At 36.9% G+C, this 23,713-nt stretch overlaps 1 protein-coding gene across 1 annotated transcript in view; it reads right to left on the bottom strand.

Annotated features, from left to right (window-relative positions):
• Positions 1-2,947: 2,947 nt before the first annotated feature.
• Positions 2,948-23,713, bottom strand: part of DOK6 (docking protein 6) — a 253,569-nt gene continuing 232,803 nt past the window's right edge. Inside the window, exon 8 of the mRNA XM_032121098.1 lies at positions 2,948-6,731. Within this exon, the coding sequence (XP_031976989.1) occupies positions 6,592-6,731 (140 nt within the window). The 3' untranslated portion in view covers positions 2,948-6,591. The remainder of the gene's footprint in view (positions 6,732-23,713) is intronic.

The raw sequence follows: 23,713 nt of genomic DNA on the forward strand, positions 1-23,713 counted from the left end.
TCAATGAGCTGTGAAATAGTCTAAATCATATTTTTGACAATGTCTGGCTGCAGTAAGTTCCAAAAAGTTGTGTGATAAAAATGGTGCTGCATTGTGCAAAATACTGTTTTTTCTATACTGCATAATGCATGTTAGGCAGCCGGGTTAGGGAAAATGAGCCCAGCACTCCTCAGTCCATTTGTTTAGAGTAACTTAGAGCTGTGAATTAGACTGAACACAAAACATTGTTTCCAGCTCCTGATAAAGAAGGAGAAGAAGAAGTTGAATGTGTCTGTCATTCCAACAGTTGAATGCTACAGAATGTGTTTTGCACTCAACATGGCCCACTGCTGTGTGCTTAAATGTTTGCTAATTTCTCCTAATCTTTTTAAAGATTACAGAATCTGGTTTTATTTTCGTTGATTTCTTACCACATTTTGCACTTCTTTTCGTAAATTTCTCTACCTTTCTATAATGATGCTTTTCAAAGATGTAAAAAGAAATAAAAGGTTAGTGTGTATCATTCGTTGGTAAGAAGTCATAACACTTTTTTTCATGTATTTTCTGTTTTTCCTTGTAACCATCTAAAATCAGAACAATTACCCAAAAGCAGTTCTGGATATCTCCTGTCACAGCCTGTCATCTATGGAAACTCAGGAAATGTGACAATTAACATCCACAAGGATAATTTTATTTTATGTAATTTATTCTAAGTATAGGAGCAGTGATGAGAATAAATGTTTAACTGAAAACCTTGTTTTGGTTATTGGTATGGAATTGCCAAAACAGCCAATTAATTTTGTGCTATTTTCTATGCCCACTCTTTCTTGCTATCATACAATTTAAAAAAAGACTGAAAACAATGTGTATCCTAATTAAAAACTAATTTCATTCATGTCAAATACTCTCACAGGAAAAAAGTCTGCTGTAAAATATATTAATGCACTTGACAATCCCAGGATTTTAAGAGAACATGGTAAAACTGTTGAACCTCACGAGGATTTCTGTATCAAAGCAACAAAAAACCCCAATGAAATTCATTCTTTGGGACTTTAAATGTGGTATTTTAAAAGCTTAACTTCTTCATATTAGAGAGCCTATTACTTTTTGACCTTGCATTCAGTTGAAAAGGAAATATTGTCTCCATTACAGCTTGCGATATTCATAACAACATGGACATTTTAAAATGCTGTAATTATATTTAATCATACTTAAACCTCAGTTACTTTCATATCTGTTTTAATCACGTCTGTAAAAATCTGTCGAGCTGCATATGGATGTAAAGACCTTTGCAAAGTGAAACTTCTATTTTCTTCAATAGCACCAGTTCACCAGCAGATTCTAATATTTAGGTTTCTAAGCATAATGCAATTTAAATAATTGCTGGACACACAGGCCCTTCACTCATCACCTTTTACTGTCTGGTAAGGACCTGGACAGGGAGACAAACTTCTTGTTACAACAAGGGAGTCAATATTCTTTGAGCTTTCTTTCATTCCACCATAAGCCTATCCTTGTTTCCAATATACCTCACCTTTTTATCTAAAATAAAAAGTGAGGAGCATTTATTTATAATATCAAGAACAAACACAGCACCCTTCATGTAGTGCAAGAGTTTATAACTACAGAACTCATATATCCAGCCCTTTGATTTTAAAGTTTTGTCACCACAGTGACGTTGCACAGTCATTATCTCCTACTTACAAAACACAGGCAGGCATTCTGACCAGTTGTCTGTGGTGAAAAATGTAAAATTCTAATACATCCTGTTGTGTAATATGTGTGTTTGGAAAGAGTCACAAGAATTTGGATGATGTATGGAAAAATGAAATTTTCCAGTGCTGTTGGATCTATTCTTGTAATCAAAGAGCAGATTTTCACACTTTTTCCACTGTTCGCTCTATTCTGTGTGTGGATAAAAGCCACACTTATTCCTTTGCAGCAGGTATAAAAAGGAGCCAAAATACACTGATATTAAACACTAAAGTAGAGATTAATTGGAACTCATGACTCCTTCCTTTTTAGTGTTTTGTAAATAATTCTGTATTTCATGCTAAAATGCACAGCCATTCAAGACAATTATATTTTCTAAGAAACCACCCTGTAGTTTCTAGGCTACCAGATGAAAACTAGCACATGTCACTGGTGAGCTAAGTCTGAGTAGAGGTTTATATGCTACAGGCTGATGGTCTTTGTCAGTTCCTAGAGATCAAATATCTCAAAAAACCCCTACTCCTCATAGCATTGTCTGTTAGACTGGAAAGCTGAATAAGCCTGAAGTTACTTCCTTTTCTGATAAATGCAATACATAGATATGATTAATGATTGACCTTTTTTTCTCTTTGCCGTAAGCAGGTAAGGGTCTTCACAGATTGCCCGCACTTAACAACTTCTAAATAAATGGGTGCCTGAAGGCTGTATTTTGTACTTGAATTATTGCTATAGACAGCACTTTAAAACACTTTTGCCCTCAGATACTCAATTTCAACCTCTCTTCCAGCAAAGCCTTATTAACTTAGAACAAAACTTGATTATAGTTTTCTGCATCCCAACAGGATTTCTGTACATGTGTTGTGGAATGAAGTATTTTCTCGAAATGTCAAGGTAGACTTCTGACAAAACAAGAGAGCAGCTATTGTCAAGGTCTCAACAAACTTCTTTGGTTTGTCAATACATTTTCAAGCTCTACTTGTAGCTTTTGTGGAACAAAAAAGTGAAGAAAACAAACCCAGAAAAACCTTCCAAGGACACAGAACTTGATACATGTGACCACAGAACTTGATACATGCCTGCCACAAAAAGTAACACCTAAATATTTCCTCAGTAAAACAACAAACTCCCTGCTACAAGATTCTCCTTTCTTTTTCTTTTACACAGGCAGATGAAATTGTTTCAGACGAGTATACTCACACACAATTTAAACTATAAATAATGACATGCAGCCATTTAAAAAATGGGACTATTCAAGTTCCTTAGCACCATTTGATGATTTATTAGCAGTCTTTAGATTTCACCTTTTCTGCACCAAGTGACTTCAAAATCAAAAGTACCAGCATGCTTCAATCTATAATATTCACAGTTAAGATATATTAGTAACTATATTTAGTAATGCTGTGTGTCATTGGTTCATAGGGGTGAATATATTGTTATCAAAGAGTGATTTAAAAAAAATGTAAATCACAGTTACAGTTATATATTCATAACACATCCTCAGAACCAGAAATGAAAGCGATAGATTTATTCTATTTCTTCTATTTTATAATGTACTAATGCTAAGTTCCATTTATACCAGCTGCACCTGGTTGCCACTGAAGACATTTTGTTGCCCTCCATCTCTTCACAGCTCATTAGCAGAAAACAGAGCAACTCTTGGGTCAGGAGAGGATGTATTATCTGTGTGCCTTGCACATGAAGAAGGCTGAGACTGGAACAGGGTCCCCTGGGGTCCCTGGGTCTATTTAAAAGCTGTTGTAGTCTCTAGGCAAGCAGCTCTACCAGGTGTTCCAAAAGAGAGTTTTCCTTCTGGTGGAAGCACTAGGAGCTGTACAAAGTAGTCTCAGTGGGGCATCACTTAGGTTATCAACAGGCATATGCCAGGAATTAAAGCAATTCCAAGAAAACAGAATTTTCTGGCAAACTGTTGTCAGTGTCTGCATGGTTCTCATGGAGCTTTTCTGAGGAACATTTGTGGAAGCTATGTGAATGCACTGATGTTACAGTGATATCACCTGCTCTTCTGGAGTGGCACTAATGGCAGCATCCAGTGGCTCCTGAATACCTTTGTGCTTCAGGTTCCTGGTTTTCTTAGACTGTGTTACAGTACATTGTGAAGTTGCACCCTCATTTTCAACTTCCAGTGTGCTTGTGTTTCCTCTCTACAAGAAATAGGTTCCCAACAGGTCAGATTTGCTTTAGACTGGTTGTGTGCTGCAGCTTTGTTCAATTTTCTGTGTGCTGTATGAGACCTCACAGGTATTTTATAAATGTATGAGTTGAGAGGATGGTTGCATTATGCAATGAAAGCAAAATATTTAGTAAAACTGCTATATATGACCATATATATAGCCAAAACTGCTATAATGCCCCCTCCCTCCCTTTTTTTTGTGTGTTTTGTTTGAAAATAGCATCTACATTTTCATTAACTTGACAATATTCAGGTACTGCATAGGAAGAAAAAGCCATAGACAGCAACTGTTCCCCAGGGAATGAAAAAAGAACATTATATAGACCTTATGCTTTTTATTGAAATACAGTTGAAGCACTGGGTTCAGGATTTAAATAGGTTCTTAAAGTATATGGACACTGGAACTCTAAAGCAGTTACGATATTCTCCTGTTTTGCCTTTTCCCCACTTTTGAACTATGTAGAATATGTAAATATTAAATAACTAGTATTCAAATAACAGAGGAAAAAAGATACTTGGACACAGCATTGAAAGCTGTAGAACATATTGAAAACTTAATCTAAGGAGTTTCAAAGAAAATATTTATAATTTTAGGGCAAGTGAAAGAATCCCAGTTGCAAAGGAATAAAAATAACAGACCATTTCCCCAAGAGGCAAATATTTGGCAAAGCTGCACTGAATAACAGAATTACAGCAGCAGAATATCTATCCTTCTGTATCACATTTTGCATTTAACATTTGCAAACTGGAAATCTTTCCTAAGCAAAATGTCAATTGAATCTTTTTCTTAAATGAAAGTGTGAATGAAGCTTCCTTGATGGGTACAGCTCTGGGAGCACCATAGGTACATTGTCCTGACAGCATGGGAGAGCAGTTTGCATTTTAGCTCATCAAAATACTCTCTGTAGGGAGCCATTCTATTCCTGAGTATGGCAGCACTGTGAGAAGGAAAATAGGTAGTGAATGAGACCAGGAAAAAGGGGAAAAATAAATAAAGGTGATTGTGGTGGGGTAGAAGTGTTTCATCCAAGTGGATCACGAAGCTTTTTTATTCAGCAGCTGTTCACTGAGGTGTAGAAAGCTGTAAGTCTGCAAGGTCTCTTAGCTGGGAAAATGGTTGGAGAAAAGCTGACCATACTGTATCAGTAAATGTTAATCAAAAGCAGAAGTTTCTTCCATACCTTTGAATACATATATATATAATGTGCATATATAAAACAACCCAACAGCACTTTTTTAGTTAAATTATACTACATAAAACCGATTGTTTCATTGGAAAAGAGTCTATGTGTCTTCTCCTTGATACATTTCCTCAACCTGTCCTGAGAAACAACCAATCCCTCTGGTAATCATGGCAATAGTTTCACACTAGTAACAGAACACAAAGGCTGCTCAGATCATGTAAGAGGGCCGATTTTTCTCCTCACAATTTTGAACATTTCGGGGCATCACGAGGAGTACATAAATATTTGATAACAGTTACAAAAATCTAAATGTTCAGGATAGATAAAATTCATTCCCCAGTTACAGGTATGCCTTCCAACTTATTCCCTCATTACTGATTACAAACACACCTACTACAGTTTGTTTTTTAAATACGTCTTCCAAAGACAGAAGATTTCCATTGAGAGGTACTCATCCTCCTTTTGAAAGTAAACAGATGCTTGACACATGATCATACAAGATACAATGTGCATCTGAAACAGAAATCTGAGAAGTAAACACAGAAAATCAAAGTAACGCTGACCAGAAAGACAAGACCAGAGCTCAGCTCTACCATGTCTGGCCCAGCTGTGGCACGGAGGTCGCCAGCTGGGCATGTGGCCCACTTTTATTTGTTTGAAGAACAGTTTTCCCGCTTTTTAAAGTCAGGCTTGCAGGCATGGTTACCTAAATAATTTGTGAACAAGAAGACTTTGAAGCAGTTCTGAGGACAAGACTGTGCTGCTGATAGGGATGCTCACAGGTCTTAGGGGTGTCATGAGAATTGCACGTGTAAGGGATGAATTTGTGCCCCAGGAATTTAAAATTAGAGCCAGACCAGGCCATAACCTTACCTTAATGCATCAAACCCTATTCCCAACAAGACATATCAGCCTGCTACTCCAGTACATGTTGGTATCTGGCTCAAAAAACACCCAACCACCCTCTAGGGCAGTGAGTGAACCTGCTTGGATCTGAAGGTGACCCCCGCAGAACTGATGCTGCATCTCGAGTTGGAGACATTTCAGTGACTCCAGCGGGAATTGTAGGCTGTGGCAAGGACCTACAAAGTTTGTGGGTGAAGACAGGCTGGCCTGCTGGTGGGGGTGGGAAGGAAGGCCCCAATGTCAAATGTGCCATTGCATGGAGCCCCAGAAGGAACCTTCTCCGGTCATGCAGAAACCTTCACACCAACCAACACAGTTTCATCTGTTTCCACCACTTTCTTACAACACAGACGTGTCCCCCTTCCTCCCTCCCCCCAACCCCCCAACCCCCTCCTTTCTGAACATATCGACAAAAGGAACAGCAAAATAAATAAATAAAGACTTAGCCTCTGCTTCAGGGAAGCCGCCTCTCCAGGTTTCCGCATTGGCGGAACCCGGCTGGAGCTGGTAGGCATCAGTTTTCACGGCAAATGGTGGGTGCAGAGGGGGCCAGTGGCTCCCCGGTCCTGGCGGGAGGCTCCAGGCTCAACTGTCCATCTCGGCCGGCAGCCCCGGCTGTCATTGCACCAGCCCCGAGCCATAGCTGAAGGCGTAGCTGCTGGCCAGCGACAGGGACTGCTGGTGCTCCTCACCCTGCTCCGACGGGTAGCTGGGAAATGTCTGCGCCCGGGACACCTTCGCTGAGCCGAGGTTGTGACCTGGAGGGGGGAGACGTGAACACAACAGATGTAACTGGGCTTTGAAGTCTTTCACCACGGACACGGACTCCAGTGGATTAACTTTGTACTGCCCCACGGTGCCAGGGTGCCTGGAGAGCAGACTGGCTTCATTGGGACCTTCTGGGGCTGCAGAAGAGGGTATTTCCTGTGGCTGAGGGCACAAGTTTGTGACAGATTCCCAGCAAAGGCAAACAGGTCCCAGACTCAACTCAGGCACAATTTAGGGTCAGAATTTTTTTCAAAATTTCAGAGTGACATTTCTGTATATGTTCTACTTTATAAGTCTTAGTTATGTTAGTTAGGACTGACAAATAACTAGTGCACATCTTTTTTACCTGAAGCACTGCTCATGTGGTGAAAGTAATTCCAGGGGTGTCAAAGGGATTAGTCCCATAAATCCCACTTCATTTACTTACTGTCCTTTGAACAGGATACCAGTTTGTCAGGTAAACACAGCATCATTGTCATTCCAGAATGAACTGGAGGTGGGATATGGTGCACATGGCAGAATACTGGTTGGGAAGAGGATGTGCCAGATGCTTTTTCAGATGGGCTTGTGAATCTCATATAACCATTGCTTTCATCAGCAAGATGGGAAACCATGTGTGAAAAGCCAGTGATGAAACCCAGGTAACCCTGATGACCTAATTCTATAATCTGATAATTTTCCTGCCTCATATTTCCTTTTGAAATTGAGATTTAATTAGTAACAAAAAATAAACTTCCAAAGTGCATAACTTCATGCAATGTATATTCTCTTATTTTTTTGGAAATGTATATTGAAGGTTGGATTCAAAATGGTTTTACATAATGCTTTTAAAAATGTCTTAGTACACTTTTTATCTGTAGGAATGCAAAATCATATTTTTTATGTCAACCATGGATATATTAAAGAATAGCTGCAATGGCATAGACTCAACTACTAAATAATTCAGCTCATGCTGAAATGTTTCAAAAGAGTTAGCAGCTTTCTAGACTGGCCCAGTAGTGCTGGAACCAAGGATGATGTTCACCAGATTTGGGAAAACTTTTCCTAACTTGCATTTGGAAAATTTTGCTCATAACATATTACTGACTTCCTCATGAAAAAATGATTCACCATGATTTCCCCTGAACATGAGACTATCAGAGCAATGGTGGGACCAAGAGAGGAAAAAAACCAACTAAATGAAAAACAGAATAAAAGGTATGTCTTAGTGACACTGAAGACCATGAAACCAGCATCTGAACTCCCAGTGGCATGTTAATGGTCATAAAATCCCTTTCACAGCACAAGCAAGCAGGATGATTTTTTAATGTGTATTTTTACTATCCATTCATTGGGTTAAATTGACATTGGCTACCAAAACTTGACTGAGATGAAAGGTTTAAATGTTTTTCTGCTTCAAGAGGCTTTTGCATCAAACTGAATTAAAGTGTATGGTGGCTGTGAGCTCTGAGATACAAAGTAGCCGATAATGTTTGTGAAGAGTCTTAAAAGTTTTATTGCTTTGACCAACTTTTAACCATGATATTAAATAAGGCCTTTATTAATTTTTTAGTTTTATTTGGGATTACATCACAATTACTGTCACTTTATTTCTTAATCTAATGCACACCTAAACATGAGAAGATGAATGATTCTAGATTTTAATTTTGTGTTCCAAATCCTCCACTTTCGCTTCTCAGAATGTCAGATCTTGTTTTCCTTTTACCCAGAAGCTAGATTCATATGTATTTTAAATGCCATAAGGAACTGCTAAACCAGGCACATGATTTCCTATGTAAAATTTGTCTCCTTCCTGCTAATAAAGATAAATAAAATATGTCAAGGTATAATTTTCCTTCATTCTCTTCATGTATTTTATCCTAAGAGTATAAAACAATCCCTGTGACAACGAGCAGGAGTAAAGAGACTTACCAACCAAGGAGTTCCCTAAACTCAGGCCTATTTGTGTAATGTGCTGTATCCTGTATAATTAATTTTAAGTCCACTTTTGTAGAATAGAGCAGCTTTAATACAGTGGTGAAGGGTGCCCCTAACACACTAATTCTAGCCCCTAACACACTAATTTCTACCCACTAATTTCTAGCTAAGGAATTCAGGCAGTCTCTTATAATGTGGAAGATTAATTTGAACCTATTAGGGTTAAAAAGGGAATTAAATTCAGGTCTTTCATTTCCTCTATATATGCCTCAAAAGCCAGCACATCCCTTGCTGTTCTTTAAAAGAAAATTTGTAGATGCTAAATGTCACAACAGGGCTGATTTTTGCCATTCTGTAAATAAAGGGGTTAAGGAGGAGAAGTGACTTCTTCTCTCCTAACTGCTAGGATATGGAGTGAGAGAGAAGAAATGCGAAAGCTGTGGGAAATAGAAAATTTGTGTTTGGAAAGAATGGATCTAGGCAATATGTTTACTTTCAACTTAGGTTTTTAAAAAAGCAATTAACTATGTTAATATACTTCAATAAATGAATAAAAAAATGATGGTGGCAAAATAATAAAATAGTCCAACGGTTCCAAGTTGGCTGAAGACTTCTAAGCAGTAAATTTCCAAAATTTAGGGCATTTTTTCAGCTTTTTGTTAAAATTCTGCATATCAGATACCAGAAATTATAAATTATAATAGATTCTTTTAGTTGCATTCCTAAATATTATTTTAATATTCATACAGCTGATCAGCCTTATGGAGCCCTAGGTGCTGCAGTGTCTCCAAAGTTACACTTTCTGCCAGCAGTAAGGATTTTGAAACTAAAGATGCAGGTAAAGTTTTTGCAGTAAAGGATAAAAGTTCCACAGCTTTCTAAATTCCTGCTTCAGTCATATACGGGCTTTAAGAGGTTAAGAGAGAAGCAGAAGCAGAAGTAGAAGCAGAAGAAGCAGAAGCAGAAGCAGCAGAAGAAGCAGCAGAAGAAGCCGCAGAAGCAGAAGAAGAAGAAGAAGAAGAATGCTTTTAGTGGGTTTTGCAGCTCTTTGGTAACACAGCTGCTTTTAAGAACACGAAACTAACTCTTCCCTACAACTCTTCTGAAGTCAGCATAAGATGAATTTGATTCACACAGATTTCATGACCTGAAGACACCAATAGAGCTGGGGGAGTTTTTTTCCCATGGCTTACAGAGGAAAAGTTGCTTTTTTTTCTGCTCTAGGACAGGACCTTGGAAACATAAGTATTATTCAGTCTGCTTCATCCTTTATTCAAATTTACTCTCAGGATTATAGAATGCAATGAAGCTGCAGTCCAAAGCAATTAGGTATGAATGATCCATCAAGAAAACTTAATGTAACCCAGCAAATGATGTTAAATTAGATTTTTCCTGATCTTAATTATGTTGGAAGCAGAGGCAGTATACACAAGGATCTTATTTCATGGCATGGTGCTTATTTATAACAATTCTTTAGAGGAAAAACCCAATGGTTTCCTAGTAACAGCAGTGACATGTACATATAAGCAGATCGATCACAACTTCTGAGAGAAAACTTGCAGTACTCAGCTAAATGAAAAGAGAAAAAAAGGAGGAGAAGAGATCCAGGGATAAGCTCTAAAAGCTCCCTTACTGCTGCTTATTGGGAGATGTTTCTGTTTCAGATTTGGAATGCAAATTCTTAACCAGAAGGCAGGTGCCAAGCCTTTTTCTTTTCTAAACAAAATAAAGGTCACTCTTTTCTTTTCCAATACAAGAATTCAAGGGATTCTCATCTGATGTTCTTTGGTTAGAGCACTCATCTCTGATGTACAAATCCTGTATTAAAATTCCCCTCTGCCTGTGCGTAAGGCTCGACATCACACTTTCTGTGGAAAATCAGCTGAAAATGTTCCCTTTCTGCTCTGTACCCACACTGCTGTTCACTGTCCCTCAGTCGCGCCACTGAGACTGAAAGCTGCTTTTCAGACTGAAGAACTTTGGTCATCCAGCTTGCATGAGCCCTGCAAATCTCTGTACTGGCAAAGCTGAGGAGCAGGAACAAGCAGCCAAGGGGAAGAGATGGCAGGTTTTTTCTCAGGCTGATTTCCCTGGCAGATGGTTTGTTTGGCGAATGATGACCTGGGAGCAATGTGCCACCAAATGCCATCGCCACCAGACTGCTCACAGCTCTGATGCAGGAGCACTATTGAAACCCTGTGACTAAGCTTTTCCTGAACAAGATCTAATAAGTTTGTTTCTGCAGTACACTGATTAAAAATTAATAGAACCAGAGACTCCTGTGTTTCAGCTTCTGTTGCAGGCCTTTAATTACCTCATATGAGATAGCCATTAGGTAAAAATAAAGACGTTTGCAGCTGCGCAGCAAGCTTTCATCTGGGATTTCTTAACCTCTGAACAGATGACTTTACAAGCAAAAGCATGTAATTCTAATGCATTTCTTTTTCTAGGTAAGAATAATAAATGTATTTTCGAAAATAAAATCTGACATTTCCATTTCTGAGATTATGAGCACAAAATTGAAGTCATTAAATTAAAGCCAATTGGATATCTTTATTAGTATTGTGTTCTGTATTTGGGAGTCTCTGAGACTTTATGATTGCAAGAGATCTGCAATTGCTATAGATGTTTCTATAAATGCTATAGAAAAACATGCCTGCTCAAAAGAAATTTCTATGAATCAATCAGTGCAAGCTAAGAATAAATAAAGTGAATCACTTGTTCCATTGTAAAGCAATCATTTCTTTTTAGAAATATTAATTGGAAAACTCAGTTGTTCACAATAAACAGAACAGTCTGGGAAGCAAGCAAACAGAGATGATGAAATTTTATCACTGCACAAAAGGATAGTGCAAGAAGGTAGAAAAAACCCAATTAGCTAACAGATGTTTCAGGAATGAAATGTTAGGAAGAAGGAGTTAGTTCTGTATTGTTTCCTCACACAATTCTCACAGGACAATATAAATGCAGCCTTTGAGCCAGAGAAGTCCCCAAAACCAGTACCAGTCTTTAATCTAGATTCGTGTTCTCTGAGGACTTTCCCAGCAGCAGTGAAAGCTCCTATTTATACCAGAGGAGGCCCACGGACTGCACTGAGGATACTGCTTGAATAGGGAAGCTTGTCTCAAAGTGCTTCAACCTCTGATATTCTTTGCAGCATTTTTGTTAAGACACAGGAAAAAGTGGGAAAGGGACTGTAGTTATGTATTGAAAGCCCACTAGTGAAAATTAAACTCTTACTGAAAAGAACTAAATTATTACCACTGCTTGTTTCAGATAGAAGCTTTTATCCTCTAAGAGCTTTTGTTGCAAAGAAAGAGACTCCATATTTTATTCTGGATAAAGAAAACATTTCTCCAAAAAAACCTCGTACTTCAGTCTCAAATCAGTTAAGTGGCTATTATTGCATCAAAAAGGATACTTTCATTTAAGGCAGAAAATAAATGATTGCTGCTATCCTATTTATAAATTGATACTGGTTAAAATTCTGCCAACTCTATTGAATATACAGTGTGTTCTATTGAGCTACTGATGACAAAGCAGCTTTTCCTTTTCTGCTGTTAGATGATTGGAATAACTGAAGCAAAGTTTCATAGCAGGACAAACTGCTACAAAGCAAAACATTTATTTTGCAGTAATGATGAGGTTGGATTGGAAGGGCATTAATTGGTACAGCAGTTATTATGCTGTCACTCACAGAAAGATGCAATGGAAGGGAGCAGATGGAAACTGAAAAATAGCAAAAACTACATTACAGCTTATTGATTTCCATATACTTATTGAAAGTGAAACTGTGGGCCTGTTTCAGTTCCAAATAAAGAAATACAAATTTTCCTTTGAATTTAACTACAGTTGGAATAAAAACGCCAGGGAGCACAGCTGGGCTCCAACTTTCATATATTCTAAAATAATTTTGGATTTCATTTCATCAAATATATATATCTTTCTGAAGGGAGAAAGAATATCAGGAAATCCAATTTTTGAGACAGATTTTTAAGAAAATGGTTTAGTTTATTTATTAGAAACACTTTTGAATAAAAATAATTTAAATTGATAATAGAATACATAGAAAATATATAAAGAGAGTGAGTGACAAAGTGTCACCCCCCCCATTTAAAAATATTTCCTTTCCATTCTTGATTGAAAAACATTTTCATCTTCCTTAGAATTTGAAATAAAAATAGGAACTTTTTTGCTGTACTGCATCAAGATTAGTAAGTACTTGAGTAGCTATATACTTGTTACAGAACCCTATCACTTTCCACAACTGGAAGACTATTATTTAACTTAAAAGTCTTTGGCATTGTCATTAAGTTTTTCTCTAGAAAAGAAGGAGCTCTACATGTGCATGCAGAAGAGACTGCAGGATTGCCAGTTTAAAACCACTAAATTTACAATAAGTTAAATTTTTGAGTACGAAGAAAGAAGTTTTCAACATTCCAATTTTGGCACAAGAATTCTGGAGTTTCATGAAGAGCATGTCAATATTTTGAAATACAGAAAAATAGTTTCAATACCTACAATGTGATTTGCTTGTAAATATTATGCACAGGAAAAATGAGCATTATTTTGTCTGTACCCCTACCTAAAATAGCAGGCATTTAAAAGGAGTACCTTGAAACATGTAATTAAAGCCAATGTATTGACTGGAGGCCAGGTCAGCTTAATTGCTGTTGTGTTTTTCTGGGAAGTGTTTTTAAATACTTGCTGTCCTGCTGCACTTAACCTGTGAATCACCTGCTTAGAGTACCACAGGCTGATGTAGCTCTTGTGGTAGAAATATTAGAACATCAACCACATCTTTCTCCAAGATGAGTAGGTTTATCTTGCTGTTTACTTTTAATTGGTTTCCATTAGGATTTTTTTCCTAATAATGCATTTATGTGTCTATACAGGGAGGGGACAGACATAAATCCCTACTACCTAATATCTTCACCTAGGAGAGGGAAAAGTAAGTTATTTACACATCTCGCATTACCCAATAGCCCTTTCTCTTTTTGCTCATAATCCTGCAGCCAAAATCTGACACATATTTGGAAAAACTGATCTGTTTTACATATTACACCTCTTTGACTTGTGCTCTTCTATTTATTTTCTATAACTGTAAGCCTGCATGCCTGAACTTCAAGGAGATTAGGTCAAAGAAAGTGGACCAGTAATTTTTGTAGTTTTGTGCTCTGAGCCAATGTGCAGGTAAACACAATAAGCTTGTACTTAGCTCTCTTATGCTGTCTTCCACATACAGACCACAGCAGTCCTTGCACAGATTAATTCATTTTGCCTTTGCGGCTTTTTACACTTGTGCTAATGTTGTAGTACTAAACCAGCCTTCTCTCACCCTCGGCCCTGAGTCCAGCTCTTTAACTATGCCAACACAGTTGAAGGAGGCTCAATCATGTTCCCACTTGACACAAAATTAGGCTAAGGTCCAACTTTGCTTCAAAACAAACATCATTTTCCAGATGAAGGCTCTCAGAAAGAACAATTTCTGAGTTTGGTTTCATGGATTATACAGAAGTGAAATTTTCTGCAGTGATACTTTGAATTTTTAGTTTATTGATTTTAAAGTATTTTTCAGGGAACCCTGATAGCCTGGCATTGAGCAGCCCCATCTTGCAAACCAAACTATTCCATTTTGCAATACTTTCTTTTCAGCCATTTTTCTTGTGAGAGAAAAAAAAAAATCCTCTATTTCTTTTCTAAATCAGTTAAAGAAAGCATTGAGCTTCTCTTCCTGACTCACACTAAGTCAGGAGAGTTGCAGTTTCTCTGAACCATTACACAGATGACCCAAAATTTGTGTGTATGGAGAAGTGACTATGGTCAAGGATTTTGTTTCGTAATGAAAGATACAGGCATCACGACCTTGAAGAAAAGCTTTTGAGAGGATAAGTGGGCAGTTTAATACTAAAATGTATCAAAATGTCAGCAAGCTAATTAACAGCAAATAAAATCTTGAATGAGTGCCCTAACAAAGCTACCTTAAAAGGCTGAGTACTTTGTCCAAGGTGGCTAGCATCCCTGGCCTAATTTATCCTTTAAACCACAGGCTCATTCGACCAGAAACTAATATAAAACCTAATATAAAACATCTCCACATAAGTTGTAAAATCGAGGTTTATAATAAGAGTATTAGCTGTTTCTGAACTTGTGCCTGTGCCAAGTAAATTTATTTCATTCACCACAAAAGTAAACAAAGACTAAGTATTTTTATACATAATGCATACAGTTTCACTTTACTATTCAAGCTCAAAACTCAATGAACTTTTAAAACAGAAACTTCACAATATAGACATTCCATGCTGGTAACACTAAGGAGAAAAAAAATAAAAAGGGAGAGGAGAAATTTCTGCAAGTGACAATTTCCTTCACTTCAAGGAACATTTGAATGAGATCCAATTGCAAAATGCAAGAAATAAGAAGAAAAGAATGCTCTGATCCTAAGTGTGTATGGGAAGGGCTAAAGTAGGGGGAAGAGACAACAGCTAAGGAAAACTCCAACAAGAAAATTATTTTAGTGTTTATTTTTTGTCATGGAGACATAACAAACCAACAAAAGACAATACTCAGAAAAACTAACCTCTGCCTGGGATAATTGAAAAGTAGGAAGAACACAAAGCTAGTGAAAACAGAAACAAATGTGAAGGATAGATAAAATTGTGTGGATTGAATTACTTTTTCTTAAATAATTTTATGCTGTGTCTAAGTAGGTAGAGGTCCACACTTTGCTGTCTGCTTTCAACTCCTGGGTAGAGCATAATGTCATTATGACAGCCAGCTGATGGTTGATCTCTCAGCAGAAATAGATTTGGAGTATAATTTTCTTTTACATCCTTTCAAAGTACATTTACCAGAATAATTTAAAGCTGGTAGCTATGTATGTAGTGTTATCATCAAAATGTTCACTTTTCCCTTCCTCAAAATGTTTATGTTGTGTTTTTATTACAGCCAAACTAAATGCTCAGTCAAAAGAGAGATTTTGTCAGATAGACTGTTATAAAATCAACCTCTAAATCTATTAGTGATGTAACAGAAAGCATCTTACTGAAAAATTCAATGCAAAAATGCAAATTTATACATCGCATATAACTTTGATGATAAGGAATATGTCACTGTTAAATATTTATTGCATTTCAAATCATGTTGACATTTCCCCTTGGATACACTATTCCAGAAAATACTATACAGACCTGATGAAATTCTACTGATACTACAGAGATGGAGTGAAACAGTGAATTTGTAATTTAATATTAGAGTATCTAAAGTGAAATGAAGGAAAAAAATTACTTACATCCATAAAAAGTGTGCAGTGTGGAGATGGTACACTGCCTTTGAAAAGGGGCTGACTGATCAGCAGTGTTAAATCTTGTGGCTGTTATAATTCTGCTGATCTTTAGTGTGGCCAGTATTTCCTTGCCTGGTAGTATTTTCATTATAAACACTCCATTCACAAAGATTTATCACTAGCCTATAAAAAAATTGCCATAAAATGAAACTCAGCACATGAACTCTGAGAACAAAGTCAGAGAGCAAATTTGGTCTGACAGGATGGACGGAATATGTTTTTCACCACATTTTTATGTAAGTAAAATACAGCCTTGATTGGGGAAAAAAAAATAGAGAAAAAAATTGGCAGGCAGTATAGTTTACATTGCTTAACACAGGGAAAAATGTGAATGAAGGATTTGTGCCAGCTTAAATTGATAGATATTCTACAAAAAGCTATATTTAAAAGACAATTTTATTATGCGAGTATAATGTGAGAAATATATACATATAAAACATAAAGTCTAAGACATTCAGGTGGTACAGCTGAGCCCTTCCTTTGGTGCTCCCAGGCAGTTTCCTAGCACACCTGAAGAGCCAGGGAAATAGGGAGATAAATGCTAGCAAAACTAACCCTTATCAAAAACAAACACAAAAAAGGCAAATCAAAATGCAAAACATGTCTTATGCACGTTCGGTTTTCACTGTGGAGTCAGATATGCTCCTCTTCTGGGCTGCTCAAAGAGGCAGGAATGCCTGGCTGTTGGAAATGGTCCTGAGGTGTAACAGGACCATCATTTTAGCATCAGCTGTGCCAGAGATTACCTCAGCAAATGGTTGCACTGCAGACTCAGTCCTGTTTGAGCCATGCTAGAGTTTCTCGCTGCACAAAAGCAGCAAATATGTTTTTAATCATATTCTTCTACCTCTGTTAAAGAACTCAGAGACATCTCATTACTGCACTTCCCTAGAGGTATCTGAGGACAAAGTGCTGTTCAAACTGTAGACAATGTCCTCCAAGAACAGGAGAAGGTCTTGGACTCTGGTAAAGTGCCTCTCCTTAAAAGAATTTTGTATTTATGTTGTAACACAGGGAATTAGTCTTGCTTATGTGTATTTTGCTGGGAAGGGAAGGAGGAGGGTGGTTTTTGGGAGGTAAAAACATTTCCCAGTTTGATAAAATGAGTTATTTTAACTGACTAAAGATTATCCATTTTTTTTCTGCCACCAATGAGAAAAATTCAGAGAAGATCTCACATTAATATATGCAGGCATGAAACACAGCGTTCAGAATGTCTACCTTTCAAAATCTACTTTTTTACCTATACATTAAAAGTATTTATTAAACCATTTGTTATTCAGATTTAGGCTATGAAATTACTTTCTATGAAATTGTCCTTAGAAATATTCCTTAGAAGACCTTAATGTTATTTCAAGCTGCAGCTAGATAGTAATAGTAGATGCCATGTAAAAGTGAAATATTGTATTAACTGATAATTAGCTCTCTGGCAATATTAAAAAGTTTCCTGAAACACTTGAGGGCAGGAAGACCTCTCCACCAGTTCTAAAGGAGAAAGGAATTTTTTTTAAAAAGTGCCATTTGAAATTATAGACTGTCATTAATAAGACTTGAGACCGCAGGCCCAGTACACAAAAAATACAGAAATGGATTTTATGACATGTATTTGATGTCTATTTTGAGGTATTAGGTAGTAGCCATTGCAAGTGATTGAAGAGTTTATTAAATGGATGGAAGAAAAGAAAGGTTTCTGTCTGTACTGAGTGTAACAGCACTCTGAGTTCTTTTGTTCCTTGCAGAGATTGCATATATAAAATATGTGGCAATAAGGCAGTTCACAGAGGCTAAACAAATTATTTTCCTCTATAATTTATTCTCTAAAATAAAGAAGTTTATTGATTTTTAGATTATATAAGTTTAATTGGAATAAAGTAGATATCTAAAACATCAATGAAGCACTCAGGAAAGTTAATCCATTTTTCATGACTCTATAAATAATTTCTTCTAGCTGTAAAAGCCTTCAATTACCCACCAGGAAATCAAAAACAATGGCTCTAATTCACTGAAGGATGCAAGTGATGTTCTTTTGCTTTTTTTTTCCCTGAAAGGGAATTCACTGTGATTCAGTGTGAACAAACTGTGCCATTTTTATCAGACTTGTGTAACAGTAGAGGAAATGAGTGGAGGTAAATCTGGTAGAGGTGTGTCAAAGAGTTTGATCTGCTTGTGTCTGGAGATAGGAGTCCCTTTTCCTTTACTCTTTCAGACAACAGAAGAAACAGCTTAAGCCAAAGCACTTCCTTCCATACTCACCTCCCCCCCACCCCCCACAACAAGCAAATAAACATAATATGAAAACCAATGGTAATAGCAAGAAACACTGAAATTACCACCCATGCGTCTTCCCTGGAAATTCGTTATTAAGCCTGTAAATATTCTGTCCTTTGTTTTTCTTTTTTCTGCTCTTCAGCTGAGGATGGTTTTTTGTTAGTACTCCTTTTGTGGCCTCTCAAATGGCAAAAGCTGTTTGAGCAGCGCAGCAGCAGTCCCTTCAAAAGATTTCCTTAATTCCAGCTGCTGGGAAAAGTCCTGACAAACCCAATTGACTGATCTGCTGAAGCAGGAAGGGGTAGAGAACTATCCCCTCTAAAATGACATTCCTCCTGTCCTATCTCACTGCCTGTTAGTTGTTACTAAAGCAAGCTGGGAAATGACAAAGAAAAGTGCCCACAGCACAAGACAATAAGCAGCAATCATATCCAGAATGTGACATGTACGAAGTAATTACACTCCATACAGACATTTACAGAAAAGTGTTACATTAAAGCAAGGCACTTTACTGATGGCGATTTTGCCATTGGCTTTAACTGGAAAGAACTGTGACACAGATTTTAAACTCATTATGAAAGTCTGTAGTTGTAGCACACAGGTAAGAGACGCTGAGGTGAACAAAGATGAATTAGTCTTCCAGAAGGGTTGAATGCTACAGATATTGGTGTTGGGCAGCAGTTTAGCTAACAGCAAGACAGATGGCACGGAGCCATCAGCAGTAGAAGAGGAAAGAAAAGTAATACAGAGGACCCACTTCACAATTCCTGAATGAAATCTCTGGAATTTCTTACATATAGCTAGACCATCCAGTGCTCCAGTCATTTTCAACTATTGGCAGTCTCACAGTGGCACGTGAAATCCAGGAACTGCAGCTCAGACACAAAAAAGATTCAAACCAGCTTCCTCCACACAGCTTGCTGCCTTTTGTGCTATTATTTTTCCTTCCAGTGCCTGTTATAGCAGAGCAGCATATAATGTGGAAGCACACAATATGAGACAGTATTCCTGAGTTACGGTACTACTTCTCCATGAACACTGCAAAAATTATTACCTTGCATGTAAATTTTTAGGTTTACTAGTACAGCTCTAAAAGGAGGGAAGTAAATAATAGAATACAAGTGGCTTTCTGGCCGGACAAAAAAATGGGAATTTAGAGAGCTGGAAATCAGCTGTGATTTAAAAGGAAGGTAAAGTATGAAAGCAAGAAATGACAAGCCTGCAGGCACCATATCTGGTGAAACATGATGTCATACTTTTACACTAAGGCAAAATGGCAGCTTGCAAAACTGTGCTGTATGAGGTACTGGCTTCAGGTTGCAAGAGTACAGCCAAACTAAAATTAAAAATATATATAGTCACTATTTTAAGAGTACAGTGAGGACAATTTAAAGGGGAACAACTAACAAAACAAATAAAAAACTCAACCCCCCTGAAAAATAATTTCATAAAGCAAAAGACTTTAACCATTTTTTCCAATTTATGTCTTTATAGCCTACTCCTCCCTGGAGCAATAATAATTAAAAATTAGAAATTGTGAGGACTTTTACTCATCACTTGTTAAACAGAATGAAGCAGTAATGTGTATTCCTCAGCTGACTCCTCAGGCTGAGGTGTGAGATAACTCTTACAGAACAGGTATGCTCTTAACAAAATATAGATGGGTATTTATGCCAACATCAGAAAAAGAACTAAAATCTTTTATGTTATAGCTCACACCAGTGATGACTGCACTATCCTGATTATTCAGGACACTGATTCTGCATCACAAAATCACCATATTTACATGCCATTGCAAGAACTTGCAGTGAAAATAATTTTCTTTATATAGTCTTGCAGCTGCAGACATGAGCGCTATTAAGGCAAGAAGAGGGAGCATTCCACGATTCTTGGAGAGCTTTGTCTTTCACATGATCTTTCCATTCTTTTAAGATTTTATGTTTTCCTTCATAAGTGGGAGAATGGGATCCAGTTAACTACTTCTTCTTATGTCTCTCTGCAATGAATATTTAATGAAATACAGCAATGGTTACAGAAGCTTCTAAAGTAGCTCAGAAATTGATGTACTACCTCAAAATGTCTGCCAGTCAGTAAAACAATACCTGGTTTCATAAATTCACTTTGAAAAAACAAGTATTTTTTGCCTTTTGAGAGCAATCATATACTAAAAAAGGAAATTTTCCAGGTTGTGAAATCTGTCTGTCCATTTACCTTGGAGGATAATCAGGAACTGAACTTAAAATGGAACTGGGGAACTATCTAAATTTTAGAAGATATTCAGACCTGCTGCTGAGGGCTGTGAACCATATGCTTTGTGCCTATAAATGTGTTTCTCAGACAATACCTGGGGATTTCAGCAGAGGCAACGAGCAAGGGGAAATCCAATTTTTATGTCTTTGGTAGAATGACTAAATAGCAATGACTCAGGCAACTGGACCATCATGATCCACTACAGACCCATCCTATCCCTACTAAATTGTTACTTTAAGAGCAAAATTAAGGAAGCAATAGCAGCAAGGAACATGCTGGAAAACGCAATGATGCTGTTTCTAGAAATTATTTGTCTTCATTTTAAAAATTAACTGTATTGAAAAATCAGCAGATACATATATTACAATATCTTGAATTTCCTTCCCCCCAAAAGTGAAGAGAAAAGGAAAGGAGAAAGGAAAGGAGAAAGGAAAGGAGAAAGGAAAGGAAAGGAGAAAGGAAAGGAAAGGAAAGGAAAGGAAAGGAAAGGAAAGGAAAGGAAAGGAAAGGAAAGGAAAGGAAAGGAAAGGAAAGGAAAGGAAAGGAAAGGAAAGGAAAGGAAAGGAAAGGAGAAAGGAAAGGAAAGGAAAGGAAAGGAAAGGAAAGGAAAGGAAAGGAAAGGAAAGGAAAGGAAAGGAAAGGAAAGGAAAGGAAAGGAAAGGAAAGGAAAGGAAAGGAAAGGAAAGGAAAGGAAAGGAAAGGAAAGGAAAGGAAAGGAAAGGAAAGGAAAGGAAAGGAAAGGAAAGGGAAGGAGAAAGGAAAGGAGAAAGGAAAGGAGAAAGGAAAGGAGAAAGGAAAGGAAAGGAAAGGAAAGGAAAGGAAAGGAAAGGAAAGGAAAGGAAAGGAAAGGGAAGGAGAAAGGAAAGGAGAAAGGAAAGGAGAAAGGAAAGGAGAAAGGAAAGGAGAAAGGAAAGGAAAGGAAAGGAAAGGAAAGGAAAGGAAAGGAAAGGAAAGGAAAGGAAAGGAAAGGAAAGGAAAGAAAAGAAAAGAAAAGAAAAGAAAAGAAAAGAAAAGAAAAGAAAAGGAAAGAAAAGAAAAGAAAAGAAAAGAAAAGAAAAGAAAAGAAAAGAAAAGAAAAGAAAAGAAAAGAAAAGAAAAGAAAAGAAAAGAAAAGAAAAGAAAAGAAAAGAAAAGAAAAAAGAAAAGAAAAGGAAAACCTCTACAGGACATGCTGTTTTATGTGACAGCACCTTTGTAAGAAGTGGGGTGGAGGAAAAGGAAGCATTAGCTTAGTATTTTAACTTTGAACTGAGTAAAGCAGGCAAATAGCATTCTTTGCTAAGTTTAAGAACACTGGCACCATCTGACAGAAAGCTTTTCCACCTTTCCTCAAAGTAGAATGTGGTTTTTGATTTACTGAGATCACCTTTTGATCAAAGACTTCACATCTACTGTAGTCCCTTCTGTGATTTCACACAAAATCCTTTCCAGTTCTTTTAATGCCCTATTTTTGCCTAACTAGACTTAATATGCACATATCTTTAACTTACCAACTAGAAGCTATGAAACCAGTGAGGGTAATTTCAAATTATGGTCAGTATCAAATCACTGAGACGATCTGTCCCTTGCTCAATCCACCTGTGATGTAGTAGGAATAGGGCTGGGAGGATTCCAGCTTTCTAATCTTTCCACCTGGAATGTCATGCAGAGGGTAAAACACTCTTTTCATTATTCTGTAGTAGCAGCAATCACTGTGCTGCTATCTGCTCTACTCCTTGATGCTCAAAGGTAAAAGCCCATGGACGGAGTACAGTCCTTTTTAGTGACAAAAAGGAGCACCTCTTCAAAACGAGCCTCTTTTATTTTCCTCCCATTAGCATCATCTTGTAATGGCTCTGACTCCTGCCTAACTAGAAACAACTAGGAAGCAGAGTTATTATAGCAGGACTTGTCTGTAAATTAAATGGTAGTAAATGTGCATTTCCAAAGATAGGTAGACTTGGTGATGATTTTTTCAGATTTTGATGGCTGATATAAAGTATTGATTCGAAGTTTGTTTCCTGTGTCTATCGAAAGTCTGCTATTTAATTTATTTCTGTCACTATATACAACATTTAATATTATATATTAAGTTAGGAAGGTTGGTTTTGTTCTTAGAAAAAACAAAACAACAAATAACAAAACAACCCAACCAACCCCCCACCAAAATTATTTGCAGATGAGAGTCTTTTACAATTTGATAAATGATAAAAAAGAGATATAGTTGAATTTTTAAAATTTTGAGAAATATTACTATTAAATTAAAATAATATTTTAAATTTGCCCCCTCCAAATATTCCAAATAATTTAAATACTGTCAAGCAATAGATGATGGAAAATTTTTTGATGAGAAGATCAGATATAACTTTTCTAAGGATTCATACAACCCCTATTTCCATATTTCCGTATCATGTTTTTTAAGTTCATCAGCAATATCATGCATAAATATTTTCCATTAAGCATTAGAGACTGATTTGCAGAAAATGTAAAATTTAATATCACGAGTCTTAGAAATATTGTAGTAGATCTTGAATGTTTTTAAAGTTCACTATTTTACTATTTTTTACATAAAAGGTAGGATTTATTTCTAAGTTGGATTAATTTCATATACCTAGACTGTCTAAGGTAAAAAAACCCCTCTTTCTCTACTCTACTTGCTCCTCAAGAGCCCATACATTTAAAAGGGGACTTGATAAAAAAGGATGCTTTATAGAGCATATACTAAATATTATTGAGGGAAATGAAGAGAAATATATGGAAGTATAGCAAGCTGTGACACACCATTAACCATTTTATCACCTGTAATGTGTCTTGCTGGACTCCTTTGGCTGTTTACCTGTCCTAGAAACTCTAAATAAATCCATTTTTTTTAACTGGTGCTTTATCAGCTGGAATACCATTGCTGCTTAAAAGATTTTAATATCTCAGCTCCATTTATCACGGCTGCTGTCATGTCAAAGCACTTAGCAGAACATCCCACTGTCATATGAGAAGTTAGCACACCTGCTGAAAACTGTGAATATTAATTGACTGTATCACAATGCAAATTTTTTTCATGCACCAGAAAAGTGTATAATTTGGATATAAAGCATCTGGATGAGAACGACCTGGTCTGACCTAAAAACTGGAAATTTTTTCCCCAAAAGATTTAGTTTCCTGATAGAACAATAGTCCATTATATTTCACATTCAGTTGTACTTTTTGCCAGACCAA

Source organism: Corvus moneduloides, chromosome 1 (assembly GCF_009650955.1).
Source record: "Corvus moneduloides isolate bCorMon1 chromosome 1, bCorMon1.pri, whole genome shotgun sequence".
Lineage (NCBI taxonomy): Eukaryota > Metazoa > Chordata > Aves > Passeriformes > Corvidae > Corvus > Corvus moneduloides.